Source organism: Vicugna pacos, chromosome 2 (assembly GCF_048564905.1).
Source record: "Vicugna pacos chromosome 2, VicPac4, whole genome shotgun sequence".
Taxonomy (NCBI): domain Eukaryota; kingdom Metazoa; phylum Chordata; class Mammalia; order Artiodactyla; family Camelidae; genus Vicugna; species Vicugna pacos.
In genome coordinates, this window is record NC_132988.1 from 120,949,816 (window position 1) to 120,972,511 (window position 22,696).

Genomic DNA, 22,696 nt, shown 5'->3' on the forward strand with positions numbered 1-22,696 from the left:
ACGGTCGCCGCGTGGCCCCCGAGCGCTGGACACAAACACTCCGGCAGCCCTGGAGGGGTCTGGGGGCAGAGAGCGCTTCCCTGAGCAGGACCGGGTATTGGGCCGCACTGGTATCCAGGACCAAGCCCCTAGCAGCCTCCTCGGCTCTACAGAAAGTAGCCCCAGAAACCCCCTCACCTGTAAGGTGAGTTGAACGCAGCAAGAAGAGGGGCGAGGTCCTTAGAAGCCAGAGTAAAAGTTAACACCGCCCAGAGGCTGATTAGTCTCTCAGGACAGACAGGAGGAGGGACAAAGGAGGGAGGGGCGCCAGGTCGCAAAGCAGGGGCAAGTCTCAGAGGAAAATTCAGCCCTAGGCAACGCTGGGTTCCAGGGAGGACATGTGAAAGTCTGCATGACGGCCTGTCCCTGAATCCACCCTAGTCCCCCCGCATGGCCTGGTCCCTGCTGTCTCCTCCTCCAGGAAGCTGTCCCAGACTCACTCCCCACCACTGCTGCATGGGTACCCTGCTCTGTCTTCCTTCTCCCTCAGGCGGTGAACTCTGGAGCAGATGGGGCCAGACCCTGTCCCTGTGTCCTTGGTGCCCTAGCTAGCCTGGAACTGGCATGCAGAACCTGCCCAAAGTTGCAGGAGAGGAAGAATGCTGGTGGCACTGGTTGGGCCCACAGTGGTCGGGGGGTCAGGCCTGGGATGGGAAGGGGAGCCAACCAGGAGCCAGACAGCTGAATCAGGGGGCCAGCTGAGGGCTTTGCTTACACAGGGGGCTTCATGGGGGGGCCCCACTTAGAACCCTCCCCCTCCCCAGCTGACTGGGTAGGCAGATGCCAGAGGGTGGGGTGATGGGAGATACCTGGACATGAGCCCCAGGGCCCTCAACTTCCATAAGGTGGGGGGGGCGGGGGCAAACAGGAGGTTGGAGGCCCAGAGCCTTTCCTCCTTGTACCACCCACCCCTAGTGTCTCACTGCCCCTTCCACAGACACGTCACATGCATTCCCTGCCTTTGGGGACCCTAGACCAAGGCAATGAAGACCACCAGGGACCCCGAGGTTCTGCCCTGCCTGCGTGGGGCCCTGTGCAGCTGGACACAGTGGACCACCCTCACCCTGGCTCTGCCCAGGACTTGTCCTATCTGAGCCAGAGACCTGGGCTGGAAACCCTTGGAGAGGGTGAGACCCAGGCAGCCAGTTCACTCTGGAGACCCTGCCCCAAACAACTAGTGACCCCTCCCTCCTCCGGGGACACAAGACGGAACCCACCCCAGGTGGGCAGCGAGGACACGGAGCTGCCGGGGATCCCAAGACAAGAGACAGAGCACACATCTGAACCAGATGTCTTTATTTTTGGAAAGCACTTCTGCCAGTTTGGGCTGACACCTTTGGCCCCCACAAGGCTGGGGGCCCTGGGAACACAGACCCTGGCCCGAGCCCGCTGACAAGCAGAGGACAGCGCCCAAACGCAGGGCCATTAACGGCACCCAGAGTAACAAGACTGAATCTGTGGCTTTCTCTCCCCAGCTTTGAAAAGTAGCAGTCTGGGCTATAAAAGTCTAGAAGCATTGCGTAAGAAGTGTTAAATCTACAGCAAATACATCTTGTAAAAACTCAATAAATTATATATATAGATATATATAAACTTGTAACATCTAATAACTTCTGAACCTGCGTGCAGGGCTGGCCCCCACTGGAAACTGCCTCCCCGCCTGGAACACGTGGCAATTAGAGGAACTTGTATGAAAATACCAGCTTGCTTTGAAGTCCCCCCCAAAAAATCTAAAGAAAAATCCTATAGAAATCTAACTCTCCTGCAAAAGAAGGCCAAGGGAAACAAAGCATCCTCACTGGAACCATCTCAAGCTCTTCGCGGCCCCTGGGGGAGCGCGGGGCTGGCTCACACCCTGGGGCGTGGGCTGCACGCACCCTCAGCAAACCCTCAACGAGGCACAAACCTTCCCTCTGTTAGTAAGGTAAGCCTGAAAGCTCTGCCACGCGGCTGGCTACACACCAGGAGTGATGGGAGGGGCAGGGGCACGGGCTCTGGGGTCGATAAAGAGCTTTACAAACATACAGATCCAGGTACAATTTTTAAAACAAAACTGCGATGCCAGAAAAGCCCCTCCAGCCTTTGCCGGTTTTTGCATTTGTCGGAACAGCGAGTTCCCCAGGGCCTCCCCCAGCTAGAGACCCCGCCCCCTGCACCCTCAGGTCCTGTGCGCACCTCAGGTGTCCCAGCCTTCCTCCTTCCACGTAGATATTTATATATATATATATATATATGTAGGTGTAGATCATACACAGCATCTATTTATAGAAATGTACACTTGCGTCTGGAATAACCCTTTCAGACAGAAGTTCAAGGCTCCCGCCTTCAGGTACCCGTAATTTCAGTCTCTGAGGAGCAGGTGGGAAGTGGGGAGGCCTGGAAGTGGGGGGCTGCTAACACCCCAGGCGCAAGGTGCCCCTTAGGTGGGAGGCGTGCCACGTGGGGGCTTCCCTACAGGCTCAGCTTGGGCACTTGGAGGGGCCGCAGCCCACTCTGGACACAGGAGCCTGGCCCGCCCCAAAGCTCCCTGTGGGGTGGCAGTGGGGGGAGGGGCGGGCCAGGAGCCTGGGGAGGGGCCCAGCTCCCCACCCTGAAGGGCTCCACAGGCGGGGCCCCTTACATTCCGAATTCGGTCCCTTGGTGCTGCCAGCACAGGTGGCCAGGTCACTGTACAGCAGAGCAGGAACCCTGGGGACCCCTGCACACACACGCGCACACACACGAAGCTGTCTGTCCATCTGTCCACCTAGACCAGGTCTCAGGCCTGGGCCGGTGGGACCCAGCGGTCTCGGCACACGAGCAGCAGCACGGTGGGCTGGGGTCCATTCTCACATTGATGGAGGCTCGGCCCGCAGGCCGACAGCCCTTCACGTCCGCGAGGCCCCGCTGCCGGGTGGGGCCGGGGGCAGCAGGTCGTGGGCAAACACGGAGTCATCCCCCGAGGAGCTGGAGCTGGGCGTGTCCTGGCCACCCGGCGAGTACTGCTCAAAGGGCACTGACAGGTCCAGGTACTCCTATGGGTGGGTGGTGGGCTGTGGTCAGTGCTGCAGCCCCTGACCCAAGCCGTCCGTCCCTGGTAGGTGGAGCGGGGCTAGCACTCACGTCAGTGGACGTCACTGTGAGGACGCGGTCCAGGTCCTCCACCAGCTGCTTGAAGGTGGGCCTCTGTGAGGGCGCGGCGTGCCAGCACTCTCTCATGATCATGTACCTGGGGGGGCGCTCAGGTAGGATCTGCCAGGGGCCTGCCCCACCGCCCCACCACCCCACCTCTCCTCAGAAACGCCCTTCCGGCCTCGGCCTCTGCCCTACCTAGGGCTGGGCTCCATGGGGGCCCAGGGATGCCGGCGGGAACCCAGAGGACAGGTGCCGAGAAGTGGGGGTGGGGTAGGGCACTCACAGGTCATGTGTGCAGTTGGCTGGCTTGTCCATGCGGTGGCCTTCTTTCAGCAGCTTGAAGAGCTCCTCCACGGGGATGCCAGGGTATGGCGAGCCCCCCAGTGTGAAGATCTCCCAGAGCAGGACCCCAAAGGACCAGCTGTGAGGGGTGGGGGTGTGGCACCGTCAGCCTGCCCTACCCTGGAACAGGCCCCGCTGGAAGGCAGGGGCGGGCTGCGGGGGCTCCCAGTGGGGCCCCGGCTCTGCTCCTGCAGCTTTCCTGACTCCTGCCTGTCCTGAAGTGGCCTGAGCCCTGCCCCCGCCCAGGGCCTGGGGGCCACATACACGTCACTCTGGTGGGTGTAGACTCGGTCAAACAAGGCCTCGGGCGCCATCCACTTCACAGGGAGCCGGCCCTAGGGGGAGGAAGGGGGCATGTTGGCTGCCAGGTTCCCTCCAGGCTGGGGCCCCGACCCTCCCTCCGCCAGCCGCGCTCACATTGGTGGTTTTTTTGTAGTAGTCGAGGTTGTGCACGTCGCGGGCCAGGCCAAAGTCCGCGATCTTCATCACGTTGTCCTCGGTCACCAGCACATTGCGGGCCGCCAGGTCCCTGTGGATACACTGGGGGCGGGGTAGGGCGGGGGTGGGGCTGAGGCCATCGGCCAGCCGCTCCCTCTGCCCCCTGCCGGGCCCTCCTGGGCCCCTGCTCTGCACCCGCCTGCCCAGCCTGTTCACCTTCTGCGAGGCTAGGTACTCCATGCCCCGTGCCACCTGGTAGGCGCAAGACACCAGGTCCTTGAAGGTGAGCTGCTCCTCGGGCAGCCGGCAGGTGTCGAAGGGGTAGTCCGTGCCCGGGGGCCGCCGCGCCCGCAGGTACTCCCTCAGGTTGCCCTTGGCCGCGTACTCCACCAGCACGTACAGGGGCCCTGAGAGCACAGGCACCTCAGAGGGGCCCCGCCCCAGGACCGTCCCGGCCCCCGCCCCCACCCCGGGGCCCACACCTACCGCCCTGGGTGCAGGCGCCCAGCAGGTTGATGATGTTCTTGTGTCTGCCAATCATCTTCATCATCTCCATCTCGGACACCAGATCCGACAGGTCCTTGTCTGTGGCGTCATCTGTGAGAGGAAGGCAGGCACATGAGGCAGTGCTGCCCCACGGGTCCAGGCCCCCTCACCCCCTCCCTCCCTCACCTTTCAGCATCTTCACCGCCACGGTGACGGGCTTCGCAGCTCGGTCTTTGTCAATGCCAATGGCCTCCGCCATGACTACCTGGCCGAAGCAGCCTTCCCCGAGGGGCTTGCCCAGGGTCAGCCTGGCAGCAGAAGCAGAGCTGTAATGAGCACTCCCACGCGCTCAAGGACCTGTCCCAGGCCACCACCTCCAGGAAGCCCTCCTCACTTGCCCCTGTGACCTAGCTCATGACAACAAAGGACACTGCCCCTGGCCTCTTGGCCTGTGAGAGCACTTTCTTGGGGGTGGGTCCTCCCCAACTACTGGCGCCCAGCCTCCTCAACCAGAACCCAGCCCCACATCCAAGAGTGGCCACAATAGCCTTCATTCCCACGTGACTCCAGATCTGCATCCAGTCAGGTCTCAGAGGTGGCCCCGCCCCCACCCTGGGACCCCCCGTGCTGTGCTCCCAGCCCCCACCTGGTGAGAACCCAGGGCCCTCACACGCCACTGACCGGGCCCGGGACAGCTCCCACTTGGGGTCGGCAGGCAGCTCGAGCTCAGAGACGTTGGCCAGCGCGGGGCCCTCCCCGGAGGACAGCCGGGCGATCCGCACCAGCGGCGTGTTGGAGCTCATGGAAGAGCTGGACTCCAGGGACACCTGCTTGGGTCAGCAAGGGCAAGTTGGTGTCTCGGGGCCTTACAGTCAGGGTGAGGGTGAGGGTGCAGCCCCAGGGACGGCAGGAGGAGGATGGGCCTGGGAGGGGTGTCTGACATCCACGTGGCACTAAGTGAAGAATTTTTTAATATGCTTTTGTGCTCAGAGCAACCCAGCTCCGTGTGGTGACCACAAAGACAAGGAAGGGTCTGGCCTACCCACAGCAGAGATGCTGTCCCTGGGCCAGCCCCAGGCCCCAGACACTACAGGGGCCCTAAGCGCAGGAGCCCAGGAGAGTGGGCTGTGAGGGGTCCGCGAGACTGGGGGCAGGAGGCTCGGAACGTGGTATCTACTTTCTGTTACCTGTCGCTTGAGCGGGAAGCGAGAGACCTTGTGCACGGCGGGCGAGCCCAGGCCCTTCTTGGGGGGGCTGCGCAGGCGGCAGAGCGTCACGGTGGCCACTACCAGGATGAAGAGGAGGAAGCCCACCCCGTAGCTGAGGATGCCTGCATACACACTGCCAGCCTCGCCAGCCTCCACCAGCTCCTCCTCCGCTGCAAAGACACGGGCGTTGGGGGCCTGGCCCAGCCTCTCAGGAGCCCCCATGGGCTGCCCCGGGCCAGAGCCCAGTGGGGGCAGGGGAGGGGGGCTCAGACTGCTGCTGGGGGTGCCAAGGCCTCAAGGCCCTACTCATAGAGGGTCTGCAGCCAGAAATACCCAGGTCACCAGGGGCAGACCCAAGAAAGAAGGAGCCCAGCAAGCTAGCAGCACCCACACCCGCCACCCAGGAGATGCCACAGCCACCGCACCAGCGGAGGGGGACCCAGCTAGGACAGGGCTCTGGAGGGCAGCCCCTCTGGGCCAATACAGGATCGCATGCACTTGTCCCCATGCTAGGCACAGGGCCTGGCTTGAGGGCTCCATGGTCCCCAGGCTGTCCCCGGTGGCTTTGGCATGTCCTGAGCTGCAGACCCAAGAGGACAGGTGCAGAGCGAGCAGCAGCAGGAGCCGGTACCTGGCAGCACCACCAGCCACGCAGAGTGATGGGAAAACCCGATAGAATTGCCCGCCAGACACGTGTACTCCCCCGCGTCCTCAAAGGTGACATTGTGCAAGGACAGAACCTCTAGCTCCTTGTCGGTGGTGTTAGCGCCCGCCGTCTACAAAGAGAGAACAGAACGCGATAGGAGAGCGCCAGCACCTCCCACGGGCACCAAAGCCAGCGTCCACACGACGACGATCCAGCCAGGCTGCAAGGAAAACGCCGCCACCACCACCACGGCCACGGCCACGGCGGCCGAGGGTCCTCTGCCTCGTGCGTCCACACTGAGCCCGAAGCCAGTCCCTCCACCGGCGAGTCCTCTGTCCCAAGTGAGCGCCAGGCGTGCAGCCAGCAGCAGAGCATGCAGGGTTAGTGTGAACACCAGCAAGGGGGCAGAAGGGCGGGTGGGCCGACAGACAGACAGTCAGGAAGTGAGCAAGCATCAGGAGCAGGGCCAGAGAGAAAGGGAGAGACAGGAGGGAGAGAAAGACAGAGATGACGACAGAGAGAGAGAGAGAGAGAGGGAGAGAGAGGGAGGGAGAGAGAGAAGGAGTGAGAGGCAAAAGGCAAGTGCCCAGACAGGCACAGCTCAGGGGGCAGGACTGCAGGGGAGCTGGCAGGGGTGCAGGAGGGTCAGCACAGGCCACAGGGGCTTGGAGCAGCGGCCACAGTGGAGGCCAGAGGTGCAGAGGTGGCCTCATCGGGAGCAGAGTGTGAGCTGGGGGGCAGGGAGCGAGCGGCGAGCGTGCAGGTGGGCGCATGGCCAGGGCGTCGGAGCTGGAGCTCGGCGTGCCAGGCAGGCATGGGACAGAGTTGTTACCTGCTTGGGGCCCGTGAACACGCAGCCAAAAGGCCTTCTCAGCCACGCCTACGAAATTGGAGGCTCGACAGAGGTACTCGCCCCCATCGCGCGCGGACACATTGGCCAGGCGGAGGCGTGCGTCAGCCTCCGCACTCTCACTGATCCACGACTGCGGGGACAAGAGACCCAGCTCAGGCCGCGGCAGCCCCGCCAGGCACGGGAGTGGCTGCGCAGGAGTGGGGCCCAGTCTAGACCCCGAGGCTCTGAGGCAAGAAGTGGGAGATCCCCAAGTAGCAGATGAGCGGGCTAGGCTGTGCCAACCAGGAGGGCTGCCTGGAGGAGGCGAGGGGCACCTCCCAGCAGAGGCTGTGGTTTCACTGGATGCGCCTTCTCCTCATCCACCCAACAGCCCAGAGTGTACCCCTGGCAGGTGGCCTTCAGACAGGCCCTCCCCAGAGCACTTGACCTGCCCACTGCTGGGGTCCCAGCATTGATGCCCCTGGGCTGAGACCACAGAGCACCCCTGACGGCTGGTCTGGACTCCCGCTCCCGCCCTTCAGGCCCATCCTGTCTTTAAACAGATGTTTCTTTTTGGGCTGCAAGTGTCGCAACCACCCCAGCTCAGGCGGCCCCCACCCTGGGCCATGGGAGCACAGCTGAGGCTGTCTTGCCCCAAGGGCCGAGGGAGGCGGGTGGGGCTGAGAGCCCGGCTCCGCACACCCTGACAACGCCCATCAGGCCAGTTTGAGGGCAGCTGCCCGGCCTGAGGCCCAGAGGGAGCCACCTGCCTGCCCTGGGCCCTTGGGCTTCACCTCCCCCAGGGCCATCTGCAGGCCCACCTCCAAGGCTGAGCCCAGCCCTGGAGCAGATAGGAGACAGAGCTCGCTGCAGGGCTTGTTGTGCTGGGACCTGGCCCCAGTGCGCACAGGGCCCTACCCGACCCCACTTCTTCTCCCCACAGGTCCAAGGCCCATGCCCCAACTGCCATTCCTGAAACCCTGAAACAGGCCCTCCGCCCGTGCCCAGTCCGTGGGCGCCCACCTTAAGCACGGTGACGTAGGGCGTGCCATCCGGCCCCACTTTGCTGCCGTTCACCTCCACGTGCTTCAGCCACTGGATGTGGGGCTGCGCATCGCTGTACACCTTGCAGTGGAACTCGACGTCACTGCCCAGCACCGCTGTCTGGTTGGCGGGCAGCCCCGCCTGCAGGATGGGCCGGTGCGGAGAGCGCTCTGTGGGGTGAGGGCGCTCAGAGGCCGCCCGGCCCGTGCCGGCCCGCTGCCCACCCCGCCAGCCCGGGCCTCACCCAGCACGTCCAGGGTGTACGTCTGCCGGATGCTGCCGAACTTGTTCTCCACCACGCATGTGTAGTTGCCGCGGTCCGAGGGCACCACGCTCTCCATGACCAGGCTCCACTGCTGGTGCCGCAGCTGGAGGGGGCCGCGAGGGTGAGCGGCCGGCGGGCTGAGCCCCACTGGCCGTGCCCAGAGGCCCCCGCCAGCCCACCGCCAGGCCCACCTTGATGCCCCCAATGCGGTGCTCGCCTCGGAACTCCTTGCCGTTCTTCAGCCAGGAGATGGACGGAGTGGGGTTGCCGGCGGCTGGGCAGCGGAAGCGAACAGTGTTGGCAGCCGGCACGGCCAGCAGCTTCTTGTCCATCCGCTCAGGCCGTGTCCAGTAAGGGGCCCCTGCTGGCAGAGGGGCACGTGAAGGCCACAACTGGAGTGGGGAGGAGAGGCCCACCTGACCCCCCACTCCTGTGTAGGGAATGTTGGCCTTCAAGGACCCCTGTCTGGGCTGGACGAGGTATCGGCAGCCTCAGCACCATCTCCCAGCATTCCGAGAGCCAGGCCACACGTCCCCTCACGTCTCTGTCCACTTCCCTCAGGCACAGCCTCCAGCCAAAAGAGTCCAGGGTGCCTCAGGTACACAAAGGTGTCTTGCAAGGACACACCCACTCACCCAGGGCAGCACCTTCGTGGTAGGCCCACCAAAGGGCAGACCCAGACCAGGCCACACTGGGTTAGGAAGCCCAGCCAGATGGATGAGCAGAGCCAGGCCTTGGGAGCTGATCAGAAGGCAAGGCCCTGCCACCTGCAGAAGCCAGAGCCTTGAAACTGGCCAGGAGCCCACTGGAATCTGCAAGACCCCGGCCAACCCCCTGCAGTGCTCCAGAGTTTGACGAGCAGCAGGTGGGGACACTGTGACATGAAGTCCAGGAGGCCTGTCCCGCCATCCTGCTCTCCAGGACTGTCCCTACTCCCAGCCTCACAGCCCAAGTGGCTTTCATCCTCCTTTGGGGCTCAGCTGGGAAGCTGGGCAGGGGAGGCAGCCCCTCCCTGTGGCCTTCCTGCCATCCATGCACCCATCGCAAAGAGGGTGCAGGGGCCCAGGCGGCAAGTAGTGTGGACAAGTGCAGGGAAGAGACGCCAGCAGAGCTCCAGGCCGCGTGTGTGTCCGAGACCCCAGCAGGCAGGCCATGGGAGACCGCAGGACTCAATGCAGTGGGGAAGTGCCTTCTGGAAGGCACCCCTGCCAGCAACCCTTGATGTCCCTGAGCCCACAGGGGAAGAGGAAGAAACACCGAACGCCCGCCTGAGACGGCCAGGGTGAGCAGGCAAAAGGAGCTGAGGGAGGAGGGTGGCGGGGGCAACCGGGACGGGAGTTTGACTCTGAATTTTCTGGCAGCCAAAGGGAGAAGGAAAAGAGGAGACACTCAGCAGCTCCTGGGGCCGGAGCTGCTCCTGCCCGTCCTAGAGCCCACCCCACCTCCAGGACAGAGCCCAAGTTCCCTCTTCTCCCGGGGAACCCCCCCCTCTGGTTTCCACCGGCCAGTTCTTCCTTACCTCCTCGTCTGCCAGACTTGAGCTCCATCCATGCGGGCCCCCCACTCCCCATCTCCTGCCATGTCAGACTCAGCTCCTCCAAAACCGAAACCAAATCCCCCACCTTCCCTAACCGGCCCCTTCACCGCTGGGCAAAGCCTACCTGCCGCCCACCGTTCCAGGTGGATGCACCTTCACGGTAAATACGCCCAAACCTCGTGTCCCCAGTGCCCAGGGCCACGCTCCTGTCCTCCCGGGACTGCCTTAGTCGCCTCCCACTGCCCCTGACACCCCGCAGTCTGCCAGCCCCACAGCAGCCACCTGGGCTCCCTGCCCTGGTGTACACCCACGTAGGATGGGCCACCTCACCTGCAGCCCCCTCGCTGCTCCTGGAGCGTGGTCTCCTCACCCACTTCTTGGTGTCCCCGTCCCACTCCCCACCTGCTGCCCAGAGCTGAGGGCTAGGCATCCATCCCCACCCCACATTAAGGGGACCTCACACTCGGAAGTCCCCAGACCTTGGTCTCTCGCCTGCCTGATAAGCAGGGGCCCCACACCTGGGGAGGGTGGGGCTGGGCCCCAGGAGGAGAGGTAGGTCCCCAACCCCAGCAGCCCCGTGTGCCCGCAACCTGGTCTCACCTGTGTCTTCAGCCTCGTCCTCCCCATCTTCATCATCTCCCGAGGATGGAGCATCTGCAATGCAGGCAAGAGGGAGCACGTGGGAGCTGGCCCCGCACTCTCAGGTGGTCCACACTCAGAGGGCACCTCTCAGGGGTGCCCCCTCTACCCTTGGGGCCCAGGAGCAGCTGGGGGAGCTCAGTGGGCGGGGCCCGTGGGCGCTCACCTGTCACGCGCACGCTGAAGCGGCACAGCACGTGCTGGCTGAGTGGCCGCCGGCAGCTGTAGGCCCCAGCGTCCTCGTGGGAGGCGTTTAGCACCTGCAGCCGCTGAGGCCCCACCAGGATGCGGTCCGAAGGCACCAACCCTGCCCCATCCTTCACCCAGATGGTGGGCTCGGTGGGCCCCACTGCGGGCAGGTGACAGCTCAGCTCCACAGTATCCCCACTGCCAAAGACCAGCTCCCGTTGGCTGGGCTCAGGGCCTGGGACCTCTGTGGGCAAGACAATGGTTGTGAGGCAGGTGCCCCCAAACCAGGAGCACTGGGGTCTCAACACCCCAGGAAGCACCAGGGCTCCCCTACCATGGCAGCAGCAGGAGGGTGGCTGGGGCCTGGAGGGCTGGGCAGGGACTAAGGTGGCCCTGAGAGGAGGAGGAGCCTGTGGTCCCGCAGACGGTCCCCGGGGCAGGGAGGGAGCGCGATGGACACTGTCAGTTGTGCCAGCAGGTCCCAAAGGCGACCCTACCCTCGTGGCGCTCACACAGAAAACACGCAATGAACGGGTGGGGCCACGATCAGATAAGACACTGTTTATGGACACTGAAAACTCAGATTTCTAAGTGTCATGAAGTATTAGCCTTCCTTTGATTTTTTCAACCATTTAGAAATGCAGGCTCCACTCTGACCTCACACCCAGTCCCAAAGCTGGAGGTGTATTCAGCCAGCCGCAGCTGAAACAGGTGGGGACGACATGGGGTAGGGGGCAAGGCAGTTTATCCCGGGGGGGTCCCTCTGGTGCTCCCAGCTTTGATTCAAAAGCAATTCGGGACCTGAGAACAGACGCTACCCAACAGTGGAAGGGAGCACTGCCATCAGCAGCACTCAGGCACAGCCAGCCTAGGGTAGGGGCTCTCCGGGGTAAGGGACAGACTGCACCCCGACTTAGGAAGCAGCTCGTACATAAACCACACGTCAGCAGCAAATCAGAGAAAACATACACTAAGACAAAAACCAAAAATACAAGAAGACAGGGTACCAGGTCTGGCCAGTGGGGTCTCAATACACCCGTGGGTGAGGGGCCCAGGACCCCCATTTTACAGATGAGGACACAGGCTGGGGGAGGATGTCCAGACTCAGCCAGCGAGTGAGGTGGAGGAGAACCCTCAGAGCCATGCCCAGGAGCCCTGGCCCATCTCGCCCTGCAGGTGCTGAGAGGCTGGGGTGGAGGGTCCTGGCCAAAGGCAGATGTCCACCATGCCCAGACCCCAAGGGGCTGATGAAGCCTGAGACCCAGGGGCACAGCGCTGGTGGGGCTGGCCATCACCCGCAGGTCTCCCTGCCAGGGCTGGACAATGCTCGGCGCAGCAGGCAGCCTGGGCCTTGGGCCCGGAACGGGGGTGGGTGGTCCCACTGTGCAGACCCAGCTGGGTCGGTTGCGCTGTTACTTGTCATTCTGCTGACGAGTGGCCTAGATTCGAGGGCCCGGCTGCCCATTCTGGCCATACCAGCCCCTGGCTCCTCAGACAGGTCCAGTTCTGCCCGTTCACCTCAGGAGGCCCCACAAGCCCAGCACCCACCAGAAGGGTCCCCGAAGTGTCCATGGAGTCTGCATCCCTGGGGCCCCATCAGGGGGTTCCTGGCCTGACTTCCAGCCCCCCAGCTCTGGCCAGTGTTCTGTGGGGACCACCCAGTGCCAGGAGCCAGCTGAGGCCCCCCAGAAGGCCGAGAACAGGCTGCTTGTGGCAGCCTCAGCCCCAGGCCCCGGACCAAGGGCAACAGTGGTTTGTTCCGGTTTGGTCTGGGTGGTGATGGCAGGTCAAGCCATCCGCACAAAGTATTTGCTTCAGCCTGGTCCAGCAGGAGACTGGGAGGACCCAGAACAGTCCCCAGGTCAGCCACGCCTGGCAGCCATCTGCTGCTGTTGGTGGTGGGTGGCGACCCCTGACCTGCAGACTACCCTGCCCACTAGGTGGCCACAGAGGCCAGAAGCCTCCAAACCAGGGCAGACCGGCCTAGCACTTCCACTTCCGACAGATCCAATCCAACAGGCCACCCTGAGCCACAGGCAACCCAGGGGGAGACCAGACAACAGTCAAGGGGGGTGGCATCAGGCGGAGGCACTGTGACTGACAGGTGGGGCCGAAAGGGATGGACATGGGGGTGCTCCACCTAGGGAACAGTGGGGTATATGCTGTACAAGCCCCAGAACAGCCTCAGGAAGGAGACTGTCTCCAACAAAAGGGGGCCCACCCACACCCATAGGCACTGTGGTCACACACGTCAGGAAAAGGCCTGTGTGCCACGGTGGGTGCTCGCGTGCCACGTGGGGGTGGGCACAGTCAGAATGTCTGGCCCTGTGGTTCCCACAGCAGCAGCTCCCACCTGCACTTCTCCTCCGGGGTCTGAGCTCAGTGTGGGGTGTCCTGAGGGGTACTACATCCTACAGGAGCCAAGCTGAGCCTGAGGGCGTAGCTCCCAGGCACAGAGTCCTCCTGACTGCCACTAGCTTGCCACAGGACTCAGCTGACCCCACCGGCGGGCCAGGGAGGCCACCACCACCTGGAAAGCACTGGGTATGTACGTGAGGTAGGGGGCCGAGAGCCTCCCTGCCTGGTCTACGCCTCAGGACTGATGTCCACCAGGCCTCAGCCAGAACCTGTCTTCTCCGGAGGGTCGTGACCCTTACTGGGGGAAACTTGCTCCAGGTTTGGGGTCACTACAGTTGAGGCCGTCTCAAAGCATGGGGGGTGCACAGGGGCCGGGCATGGCCCATTAGGGCGGCCTTGGGAGAAACCTCAGAGAACAAGCATCAAATTCAGACAGACTCAAAGAAGCCTCTGGAGCCAGCGGGAGGAGCACAGTCCTCTATGCTGGGAAGTGCAGGGAGCTCTTCTCTGCAGGTGTTGTGCTCTAAGTAGCGAGAGGGCGTCCCAAAAGGACCCTGAAATCCTGGCCTTTCCGCTTCCCCACCAGGAAACAATCTGAAAGTTTCGTGACAAAGTTAGGAAAGGAAAGGGGCGGGACCAGGAGGCGGGGTGTGCTGGTGAGGGTTTACAGGATTATCTGGCCTAATCCTCCCAACCTTTCCATTACCAACCCTCCCGAGCAGGAAAGGGAACTGAGGCTGGAGGAAAGCGCCCAGAGCCAGAGTGGGCAGCTGCAGCCTGGAGCCCCAGCAGGGCTTGGGTCGGAGGGCCGCCTGGCCTCCCAGCTGTTCATTCACTTGTAAATCACTCAGGCCTGGCTACCCCCTCCCCCAAACCCGTGTCTGGGCAGACTCTGGTCCCACCTCAAGGAGACCCCTCACTCTGCTCTAGGTTCACTTGTAAAATGAGGCACACCAGGCCCCAGACAGGCCCCCAAGTGGGACCTGAGGCCCTGAGGGCGGGGACACACCTTGGTTCAGTGCAGAGGCTCAAAGGCCAGAAGTCCAGCCTCAGGATCAACCTGGGTTAATGAACCACCTAGAGGCCCATGGGGCTCAAAGTCCAGCCCTGACAAGGAGCAGGTGGGGGAGGCTGCAGGCAGCACCTTCCGAGGAAGTGCCCTGCACCCTCCAGAGACCCCTCCTGGCTGGCTGGCTGGATCCCCATCAGCCTTCCTGTGTGGTAGGGGCCCTTGCTCAGGCCCTCACCAAGAGCCCACTGCACAGGAAGATGGAGGCTGCCCTGGTTGGGCCTGGGGTGGCCAGGGCAGTCCAGCAGTGGACACCTTCCCCACTGTCCTTGGCCCCTGCCAGCTCCAGCTTCCTAATTTATGTTCCCCAGGGAAGCGCCAGGCTGGGATCTTTGTAAATTTCACGAAGCCTTTGTATTTTTACTGCCGGCTCTGTGGCCCGGATCCTTCAGGAACCGGATTACATTTATTGACCTATCAACTCACTACCTGTTCACTAGCTTTATTGCCGGGACAGGGGCAGCAGCTCTGTGGCCCAGGGAGAAGGCTCTGACCCCCTAAACTGGTGCCTAGAGGTCCTCCGGTGGGTCCTCCTCTGGCCCGCAACTGGTGGTGGCGCTGCCAGTTCCCGGACCCGGGATGGAGGGGGCCGCTTACCCCCCCTACGCCCCGTCCCCCAGCGCGCCGCAGGGGGTCCAGGAGGTCTGGAGCCCCGCCCACGGCCCCCTCCCCCGGGGCTAGTTGACATTCCCCGGCCGTAGGGAGTAATATCTTTATCTGAATGCGAATGCTAATTTGGGGCTCCCCCCGCGGCCGCCTATTTGGCGCTCCTGGAAGCGGGGGCCGCCCTAGCAGGCGCTAAAAGCGCGCGCTGACCTCTCGGCGGCCTCTGTCACGCCGCTGAATGACACGCACATTCAAGCGCCGGGCCCACTTTCATTCATAAAAAAATGACATTGTTCCGGGAGGCCGCAGCCGCCGCCAGAGGAAGGGGCGCGGGGGGCGCAGGGGGGGGGCGGACCGCCATCTGCCTCCGTCCAGCCCGCGGCCACCGCCTCCCTGGCACGGCGCGCCCGCAGCCGCTCGACTCACACCTCCCCGCGAGGCCCGGCCGCCATCAATGCGCGGTCTGTGGCCGCGCTAAGGTACAAAGAAGCGGCTGTTCGGGTCTCGCCCGGGTGGGGCGTGAGCTCACCGGGCGAAGGCCTCCCTCTGCGCGGCCGCCGGGCTGGGGACAGGGGTGCGCGTAGCTCCCTCGCCCGCACCGGTCCTCGCCAGCGCCCCGAAGTTGGCTGTCTCCAGGGGGCAGGCTCCTTACGGCCGCCCACCAGGCCTCTCCTCTCCGCCCGGCCGTCCGGAGCCTGGCAGCGCGAGTCCTGGGCGGCGGCGCCCGGAGCGCTCCGCCGGGCTTGCTGGGGGGGCAACGCGCTCTGCATCTCGAGGGCAGGGCCGGGCGCACGTGAGGGGCGGGGCCTGGTGCCAAGACACGCTTTCGCTCCTCCCCTGTCCTCGCCCCCAAGGGCCCTCCTCGCAGACCCTCGACGTCCCGCCGGACCTTGACCACCAGCTGGGGTCCCTGGCTCCACATCCCTCGGACATCGCCCTCTCACCTCCGGGCACCCTCCTGGCGTTGGGCGCGCACCCCTGGGGGGCAGACAACTTCACTCACAGGACACAGGAACTGGGTAGGGGTAACGAAAGCACTAGAAAGTGTCACTTGGTCATGGCGGCCTCTGAGGGCTGCGGGCTGACGTACTCTCACACCCTCCCTCCGAAGTTCAGCCTCTCGCTTTGGCCGGAGCCGGCCATGAACTGGGGCCCGAAAGGGGCCTGAGGGAGCCACACCGACAACAGGAACTTTCTATCGGTGCAGAACAATGGGAACTGTGGAAACGGAGCACCCGGCAGTCCTCCCAGTAGTGCATGGGGGCAGGCTGCGCCCCACTGGGGAACGGCGGGGGACGAGGAGTGCGGACGCCACCATGATGCCCAGCTCCCCGCCTCAGCCTCCCACTTGGGTGGCAGCCCCGCGGCCCCAGGCGCCCCACAAACTACCGCGCCAGCTCTGGCCTCCATCCCCGGCGAGGGAGGGTGGCAGAAACCCGAACGCTGGCCCCGAGGTGCCAGTCCAGAGAGTGCCCTGGGGCCCGCTCAGATCGCCCGCGCCCCGCACCCACCTAGGCGCCGGTACCTGGGCCCCGACGCCTCTGCCTGCCGGGGCCCCATGCCGCTCCCCTGTACCCGTCGGGTCCTTCTGTACCTGCCGCCCTCCGCACGACGTGTTGCTCCATGCCTGGGGACCCGGAGGCAGCGCTGGTCACAACTGCCACGGCCACACAGAACGCGAGGGCGCAAGCCGGGGCGCCCATCACGGGGGCGGGTGTTACGGCGTCTTCAGGCGGCGCGCGCCGGCATGCTGTCCCCCATGGCCCGGCTCTGGCACCGGCAGGAGGAGGCGCCGCTAGAGTCTGCTGGAGGAGGCGGGCAACTTGTTACTCCAGCGGGCCGGGGAGTGCAGGAGCGGAGACGGCAGTGGCCCGGCTCCTGCGCCCCGGCTCCTCGGATCCCCGGCCGCCCCGCCCGCCGCCGCCGCCGCCCAGGGCTCCCGGGCCGCCTGGCGCCGGCCACCGCCTCCCCGCCGCGGTCCCTCCCTCCCCCTTCTCTCCCTGGCTGCTGCAGAGCCCTCCCAGGGCGGCGGCGGCGGCGGCGGCGGCGGCGGCAAACTTTCCAGAGCGGGAAGCACGCGCCCCGGCCGGCCCTGCCGCAGAGACCGCTCGGGACCCGAGCTCGCCGCGCGCTCTGGACCCGCCGCGCGCCTGCCTCGAACCCTCGCGCCCGCCGGGTCCCGTCGCACCGACCTGGCGGCCGCCGGCGCCAGACTCGCTGAGCGCAGCTCTTGCTCGCGCTCGCTGCCCTCCAGTCCAGAGCCTGCGCCCGGTCCCTCCGGCCGTCGGCTCTGCGGTGCGTCCGTGCGCCCGGCCGAGCAGGACCGCTCGGCACCAGCTGCCCGCGCCGCCGCCGCCGCCGCCGCCGCCGCCGCCGCCGCCGCCGCCGCCGCCGCCGCCGCCGCCGCCGCCGCCGCCGCCGCCGCCGCGCACTGAGCCCCGGCGGCCCAGCCCGCCGCAGCCAGTGGGGGCCGGCCTGCGCCCGCCCCGCCCCGCCCCGGCCACGCCCGCCTCGGCTCGCTCGGGCGCGGGGACACGCCCCTCCCCTGGGGCGGTCCGGAGGCGGGGCGGCGGCCCGCCTGGCCCCTGCCCCCGGAGGGGATTAGAGGGGGCGGGGGCGCCTGGCGGTCTCGGAGGGCGTGGGATCGCACCCCTGGACCTGGCGCGGAGGGCGGCTCCGCGTGGGGCGGGCGCACAGAGAGGCCGAGCGTAAGTCTCTATTTACACAGCGCACGGTCCCTGTTACCACCCGGCTGCCAACCGGGGGCTCAGGCCGGGGAAGGCGGGGGCATACAGAGGGGCGGTCTCAGTGAGCCTGTCAGAGGGGCTTCGCCGAGAAGGAGCTGCGCAGGCTGAGCCCTGAGGTGTGAGCAGCACAAAAAGCCTGAGGGCGAAGGACAGCCCGGCCGGCTCGCCTGGGGTTGAAAACAAGGGGACTGCACCGCAGAATCTATGGGCTCACCGCCGCATTTATTAAGCGCCTGTGGCACACGTGTAGCTAAGTGACCTGTGTTCCCTGCCAGAGGGGCTCACTTACCCCCACTGCCCTAGGACGAAATAAGTTTGGAGATTGGGTGCTTGCTAGACATGGGAATGGAGAGAAGGGGCTAGGGGGTCCTGGTAGGGGGTGCCAGCCCTAGGGCTCTAAGGAAGGCCCATGAGGAGCTGGCCAGAGGGTGCCAGGTCCTGGGCCACTGCAGGGTGGGGAGACCCAATGTGACTATGGCTTCTGTGTCCACCTTCACATGGAGGACAGTGCCTCTGTCACTTTCAGGCAAGCCGGGGGGGGGAGTGCTGGCGGCCTGCAGGAGCTGGACAGGGGAGAAGCTGACCCTGGCTCTGGGCTGGCCCAGCCAAGTGCCTCTGGCCCACCTGGCTTGAGGCTTCTGGGACTCGGTTTGCTCATCAGTGAAGTCGACAATGAAAGCCCCTCCCTGACCCACTGCTTATTCCCTGCCCAAGCTTCAGGTGCAGCCTGGAGACACCCCAGCCTCTGAGGCTAGACCTCAGGACCCTGGCCGTGCCCACTCCTCTGTGCCCACTTGATGGGTCAGCACCTCTGCTGTATGCTGCCCTCGTTGCCTGCTCTGGTCAAGCCGAGGTCCCCTAGACTGACCAGGGGTCCACTGAACCCTAAGAGGGCTGACCACATCCCCCCCAGTGCACAGCCTCAGGCCACCCCCAGTAGGTCCTCTAGAGGGGTACCATCCCAGGGCTCTTAAGAAGTTTCTTAACAGTTAACTAATCAGTGACTTGATAGGCCACGATGGGTGTGGGCTGCTGGCCCCCTTGGTCCCCTTCCTCAGGGTAGCTGAGGGGTTGGGGACTGGATGGGCTCTAACCTCCAGATTCGTTTGTGGAAGGAGCTGGCAGGCAGGGCAGGAGTCATCCCTGGGTGGGCAGGGAGGAGAGACTGGCTTCTGGCACCTGAAGGATGGCCTCTCCCAGGACACTTTTGAGGTCCAGGAAGGGCTCTGCATGTCCCTCTGGTCCTCTCCCGGGACAGTGCCCACAGCCCCTCCTGGACCCCTGAGAAGGGTGTTCTGCTTCCTCCATCAGTCTTCGTGCGGGTTGCTTTCTGCTTTGTGTCCCATTGGGACTATCTCCTGGGCAGAAGTGCCCATGGTGGGGTCACGGGCTGCTGCCGGATTTTGTCTGTGTGGTTCCTACCCCCGTCTCTTCTCTCACCTGTCCCCACGAGTCCCACCCCGACATGGCATCGCAGCTTCTGTGTGGGTCTGGCTGGAGGGCAGGCGCCCTGCTCCTCCCCCACAGGGTGGGTGCCGAGCCCCTCTTCCCCCAGCAACAGGCCCGGGCTGCCCCCTGGGCACTTTGTGCCCTGTGTGCCTTCCCAGGGCTGCTATCGCACATTCCACAAACTGGCTGGCGGAAACGTGGTCTCTCCCCTCCCCAGCGGCCTGAAGCCAAGGCGTCGTCAGGGCCATGCCTCCCCGCCCCTCTCCCCCTGCCAGGCTCTAGAGGGGGCTTCTTCCGGCCTCTTCCTGCTTCTGGTGCGTCCGGGACCCCCCCAGCTAGTGCCTGCATCGCCCTAGTTTCTGCCTCCACAGTCCTGTGGCCTTCTTTCTGTCTCTTCCTGGGACACTCGTCGCTGGATGTAGGGTCAACTCGAGATTGTCTCTCTACCTCAAGAGTTCAACTGAAGGACACCTGCAAAGCCTCTTTGCCCCAGTAAGGTCACATCTCCAGGTTGCTATCCCCAGACAAGACTTGGACCTATCTTTGGAGACCCTCATGCTGCCCCCATACACCCTTGGTGGCTGGTTTCTTTGGTGCCACCCAGAGTTTGTCATGGCCCCTTAGTGCGGCCAGTGGTACTGTCTGGTGGCATTTAGGTCAAAGATCTGGAGCATTTTCATGGCTCCTGGTGGCTGACTGCTAAATTGTTTCCAGAGGGTCCGAGCACTGCCCATTTGCAGCGCTGGAGGAGTTGGGCCTGCTCTCAACACCAGGGGAGGGTTTTATTATTCTTGACAAAATAATTTTATCGTCCTCAATTATTGTTTCCAATCAGTGTGTTCGGCTGGAGCAAGTGGATTCCCGGGGCCATCCCCAGACAGCAGCAAGCCTGCTGTGACCAGCGCCGTCCACGTGCTTCCCAGGGCTGGGCTATGCGGCCTGTAAATGGGCCCTATCGCGTCCTCGCCCTCTGGACAAAGCATTTCACCCAAGACCCTCTGCAGAATTGCCTGCCTCAGTCCCCCTGGTGCCCTGGTGAGATTCAGGCACTCCTCAGGCCCATCGGACAGGTGGCCAAGGTGTAGGGGGCCAGGGGGACTGTGTGGAGAGGCTGCTGAGAGGGTCAGGGTGCTGGTGCTGGGGTCCCGGGGCAGCCAGCCTGCCTGCAGGGGCCTCCATGTTGCTAGACACCCCTCCGATGTTGACACCACCCTGTCCACTCCCCCCGAATGCCCACCCATCTCCACAGGACCACATCGCAGGCCTGAGTGCAGGTGGGTGTGGGCGGCTGAGGGTGAGGCAGAGTGGGGGGGCGCTGACGGCAGCTGGCCCCGCCCAGCTTTCTCTGTGACTCAGGGTTGGGCAGCCGGCTTGCCGGGGCTTGTGCGGCAAGCAGGCTGTAGAGTGCCCCGGGTGCAGGGATGGCAGCAGGCTGTCAGCAGCAGGCCCTGTGTCCACCCCTCCTGCCTCCCTGCCAGGCCTGGGCTGATGCTGGGGCACCACACTGAGGTGCGCTCAGCAGTAGGGATGTTCCCGGTGTGGACTGGAATCCACACCCGGCCTGCCATTCTCGCCACTCCCGGCAGGCCTCAGCCGCCATGGTCCCCAGTAGGTGCCCACCAAGGCCAGAGCCAGGCCTGGAGCCCAGGGCAGGTGGTGCCCCAGCCAGAGCCCCCGAATCAGCCCCCTCCTCCTCTGGGAGTGCCTCACCTGGAGAGGGGCTGCTGGTGGGAGCACCCCTCTGCCCTGACACAAGGCAAAGTGCAGGGATGTGGGAGACCAAGGCCCCAGGTCTCTGGTGCCCAGGCCATCTCCTCCAGGAGGCTCTTGGGACTCCCAGTGGGGGCTGTTTGGTCTCCTCCTGGGACCTCCCCATCTGCCAGCACACATTCCAGCTTCTCTGGAAACCATTGCTGCCCCCTCCCGCTGTCAGGGCACAGGGTTTGGTCCCAGAGACCAGAGAAGGTCACCAAAGGGTGAAGGAGGAGGGGATCCTCAATAGCCCCTCTGGGCTGGGCTAAGCTAGGGACCCCCTCCCCCCAAAAGAAGACCCAGCAGATTTGAGAGAGGCCATGGCTGTTGTGGATTGTGGGTAATTTCTGCCTTTTAAATTCATTCTCAGAAAACCTGAGGATAAAAAATAAAAAAACATAATTGATTTGCTCATTATAACAGAAATGGAATTTTAAAGAACATAGAGAAGAGAAAATAGTCCAACATTCGGTGGCCAACAATAACTGCTGTACAAGAGCCTTAATTTTAGCTTTGAGCTTCCTGGCAGGCTGAGCAAAAAGGGCAACACCATGAATCATATGCTGTTGGGAGGCTGTCTTCTCAGATGTGCTGTGACAGCCCTAGTCCAAAGATTCTGGCCTTTTCGTCCCTTGGTTCACTTAGACCGCTAAACCTCAGATCCTGACTTTAGGTTTGGAAAATGTGGTTGCTCCCAGATGAGCAAAAAAAGGAGACCAGTGCTGTCTGTAGACAGGAGAGAGGGGTAGAGGGCGGGGGGATGAAAGCTCAGGCTTCTCCTGGGCTCCATCCCAGGTTGGGGGGAGGGGCCCCAGCTCCCTGCCTGGAGCCTGGCACAGAGGGCTGCCCCAAAGTGCAGAAGAGCAGGAGGTGCTGGTGTGGGGGAAGTCTGGCTGGGGAGGGCCAGCCAGGGTGTGGGGAAGGCCCCCAAGGGCCCAAGGGGGTGGGCCTGGGAATGAGGGCCCTGGAGAGGCAGCCAGCTCTGGCCAGGGAGGGGTGAAGGCCCCTGTAGCTCCCGGGGCTGACGGGGGCCAGGCCAGTGGCCACTGAGCAGCTCTGAAATCTGTTTTCCTAAGCACTTGGCATTTGCCTGAAACCTCAAGTGTATTTTCCCTAAGTTTTATTTTTTCTTTGACCCCAAACTCTGGTAAATTTAAGGGAAATTTAATTATGGTGTTTTGGGTCCATTTACACTTAAACCTTCTCAGCATTTTTTCCAGGACTCTTTTGGAGTTCAGCACGTCTTGGGAGCCTTCTAAATGAGCGTTTTTATTATTATTATTTTTTGAAAAGGCTTTACTCCCCCCACCCCCACCCCCAGCACCAGCCTTCCTGCCAAGAATAAACAAGCCCAACTCGGCAGGCTCCGGATGAATTAGGAACCTGGGTCTGGGCCGCTGGGCCAGCCCCACGCCATGCCCTCCTCCCTCCCGCCAGGCAGCCCTCACCCGCCTTGGAATGCCCTTTCTTCTGGGTCCTGCTGGCCCTTCTGGGTGGGTGTCACCTGCTCCAGGAATCCCTGCGAGCTCTGCCCTGAGCCTCTCAGCCAAAGGCCCTCCCGGGGGCCTTGATCCCCTGCCCTTTGCCCCCACTGGTCCCTGTACAGGTCACCCATGGACACACCTCAGCCATGCTTCTGGCCAGAGCCTGCACGTCCAGCGTGGCCAGCTGGGCCCAGTGGGCAGAGGGGCCCTCATCTGCTGGCTGGAGGCTGTAGACACTGCCCGACCTGGGCAGGGGCCAGGGCGGCCCCGCAGACTCAGACTGGGGCAACCCACATCCTGTGGGACTGGGAACAGAAGGACCGAATTTGTGGGTGACAGTGGCTCTGACAGAGAACCTTCAGGGGCCAGATGCTCACACCAGCCCCATCATCAGCCCTGCTTGATAGATGGGGACACCGAGGCACGGAGCCTCAAGGGGCATGGCCTGCCCA

The 22,696-nt window shown here is 63.8% G+C and overlaps 1 protein-coding gene across 9 annotated transcripts; it reads right to left on the reverse strand.

Annotated features, from left to right (window-relative positions):
• Nucleotides 1-1,320: 1,320 nt before the first annotated feature.
• FGFR3 (fibroblast growth factor receptor 3) lies at nt 1,321-17,222 on the reverse strand. Of its 9 annotated transcripts, none has more exons than XM_072947297.1 (18): nt 17,005-17,222; nt 16,407-16,614; nt 10,757-11,023; nt 10,552-10,605; nt 8,606-8,775; nt 8,394-8,517; nt 8,129-8,319; nt 6,259-6,403; nt 5,607-5,797; nt 5,101-5,246; nt 4,606-4,727; nt 4,420-4,530; nt 4,150-4,340; nt 3,913-4,035; nt 3,760-3,830; nt 3,437-3,574; nt 3,142-3,247; nt 1,321-3,053 (listed from the first exon to the last, which is right to left on the reverse strand). In XM_072947297.1, the coding sequence occupies exons 2-18, from the start codon at nt 16,513-16,515 to the stop codon at nt 2,907-2,909; spliced, it is 2,406 nt and encodes an 801-aa protein (XP_072803398.1). In that variant the 5' UTR covers nt 16,516-16,614; nt 17,005-17,222; the 3' UTR covers nt 1,321-2,906. The 9 variants fall into 9 exon arrangements, with proteins under 9 accessions (XP_072803398.1, XP_072803389.1, XP_072803373.1 ...); XM_072947288.1 differs by having other exon boundaries at nt 5,101-5,249; XM_072947272.1 differs by lacking the exon at nt 6,259-6,403 and adding an exon at nt 7,106-7,256.
• Nucleotides 17,223-22,696: the final 5,474 nt, after the last annotated feature.

Coding starts and splice junctions, on each gene's coding strand:
- FGFR3 (XM_072947255.1), bottom strand. CDS start 16,515: ATGGGCGCCCCGGCTTGCGCCCTCGCGTTCTGTGTGGCCGTGGCAGTT. Junction 4,341..4,419: donor GGGCGCCTGCACCCAGGGCG/GTAGGTGTGGGC, acceptor CTGTGCTCTCAG/GGCCCCTGTACGTGCTGGTG. Junction 3,831..3,912: donor ACTACAAAAAAACCACCAAT/GTGAGCGCGGCT, acceptor TCCTCCCCCTAG/GGCCGGCTCCCTGTGAAGTG.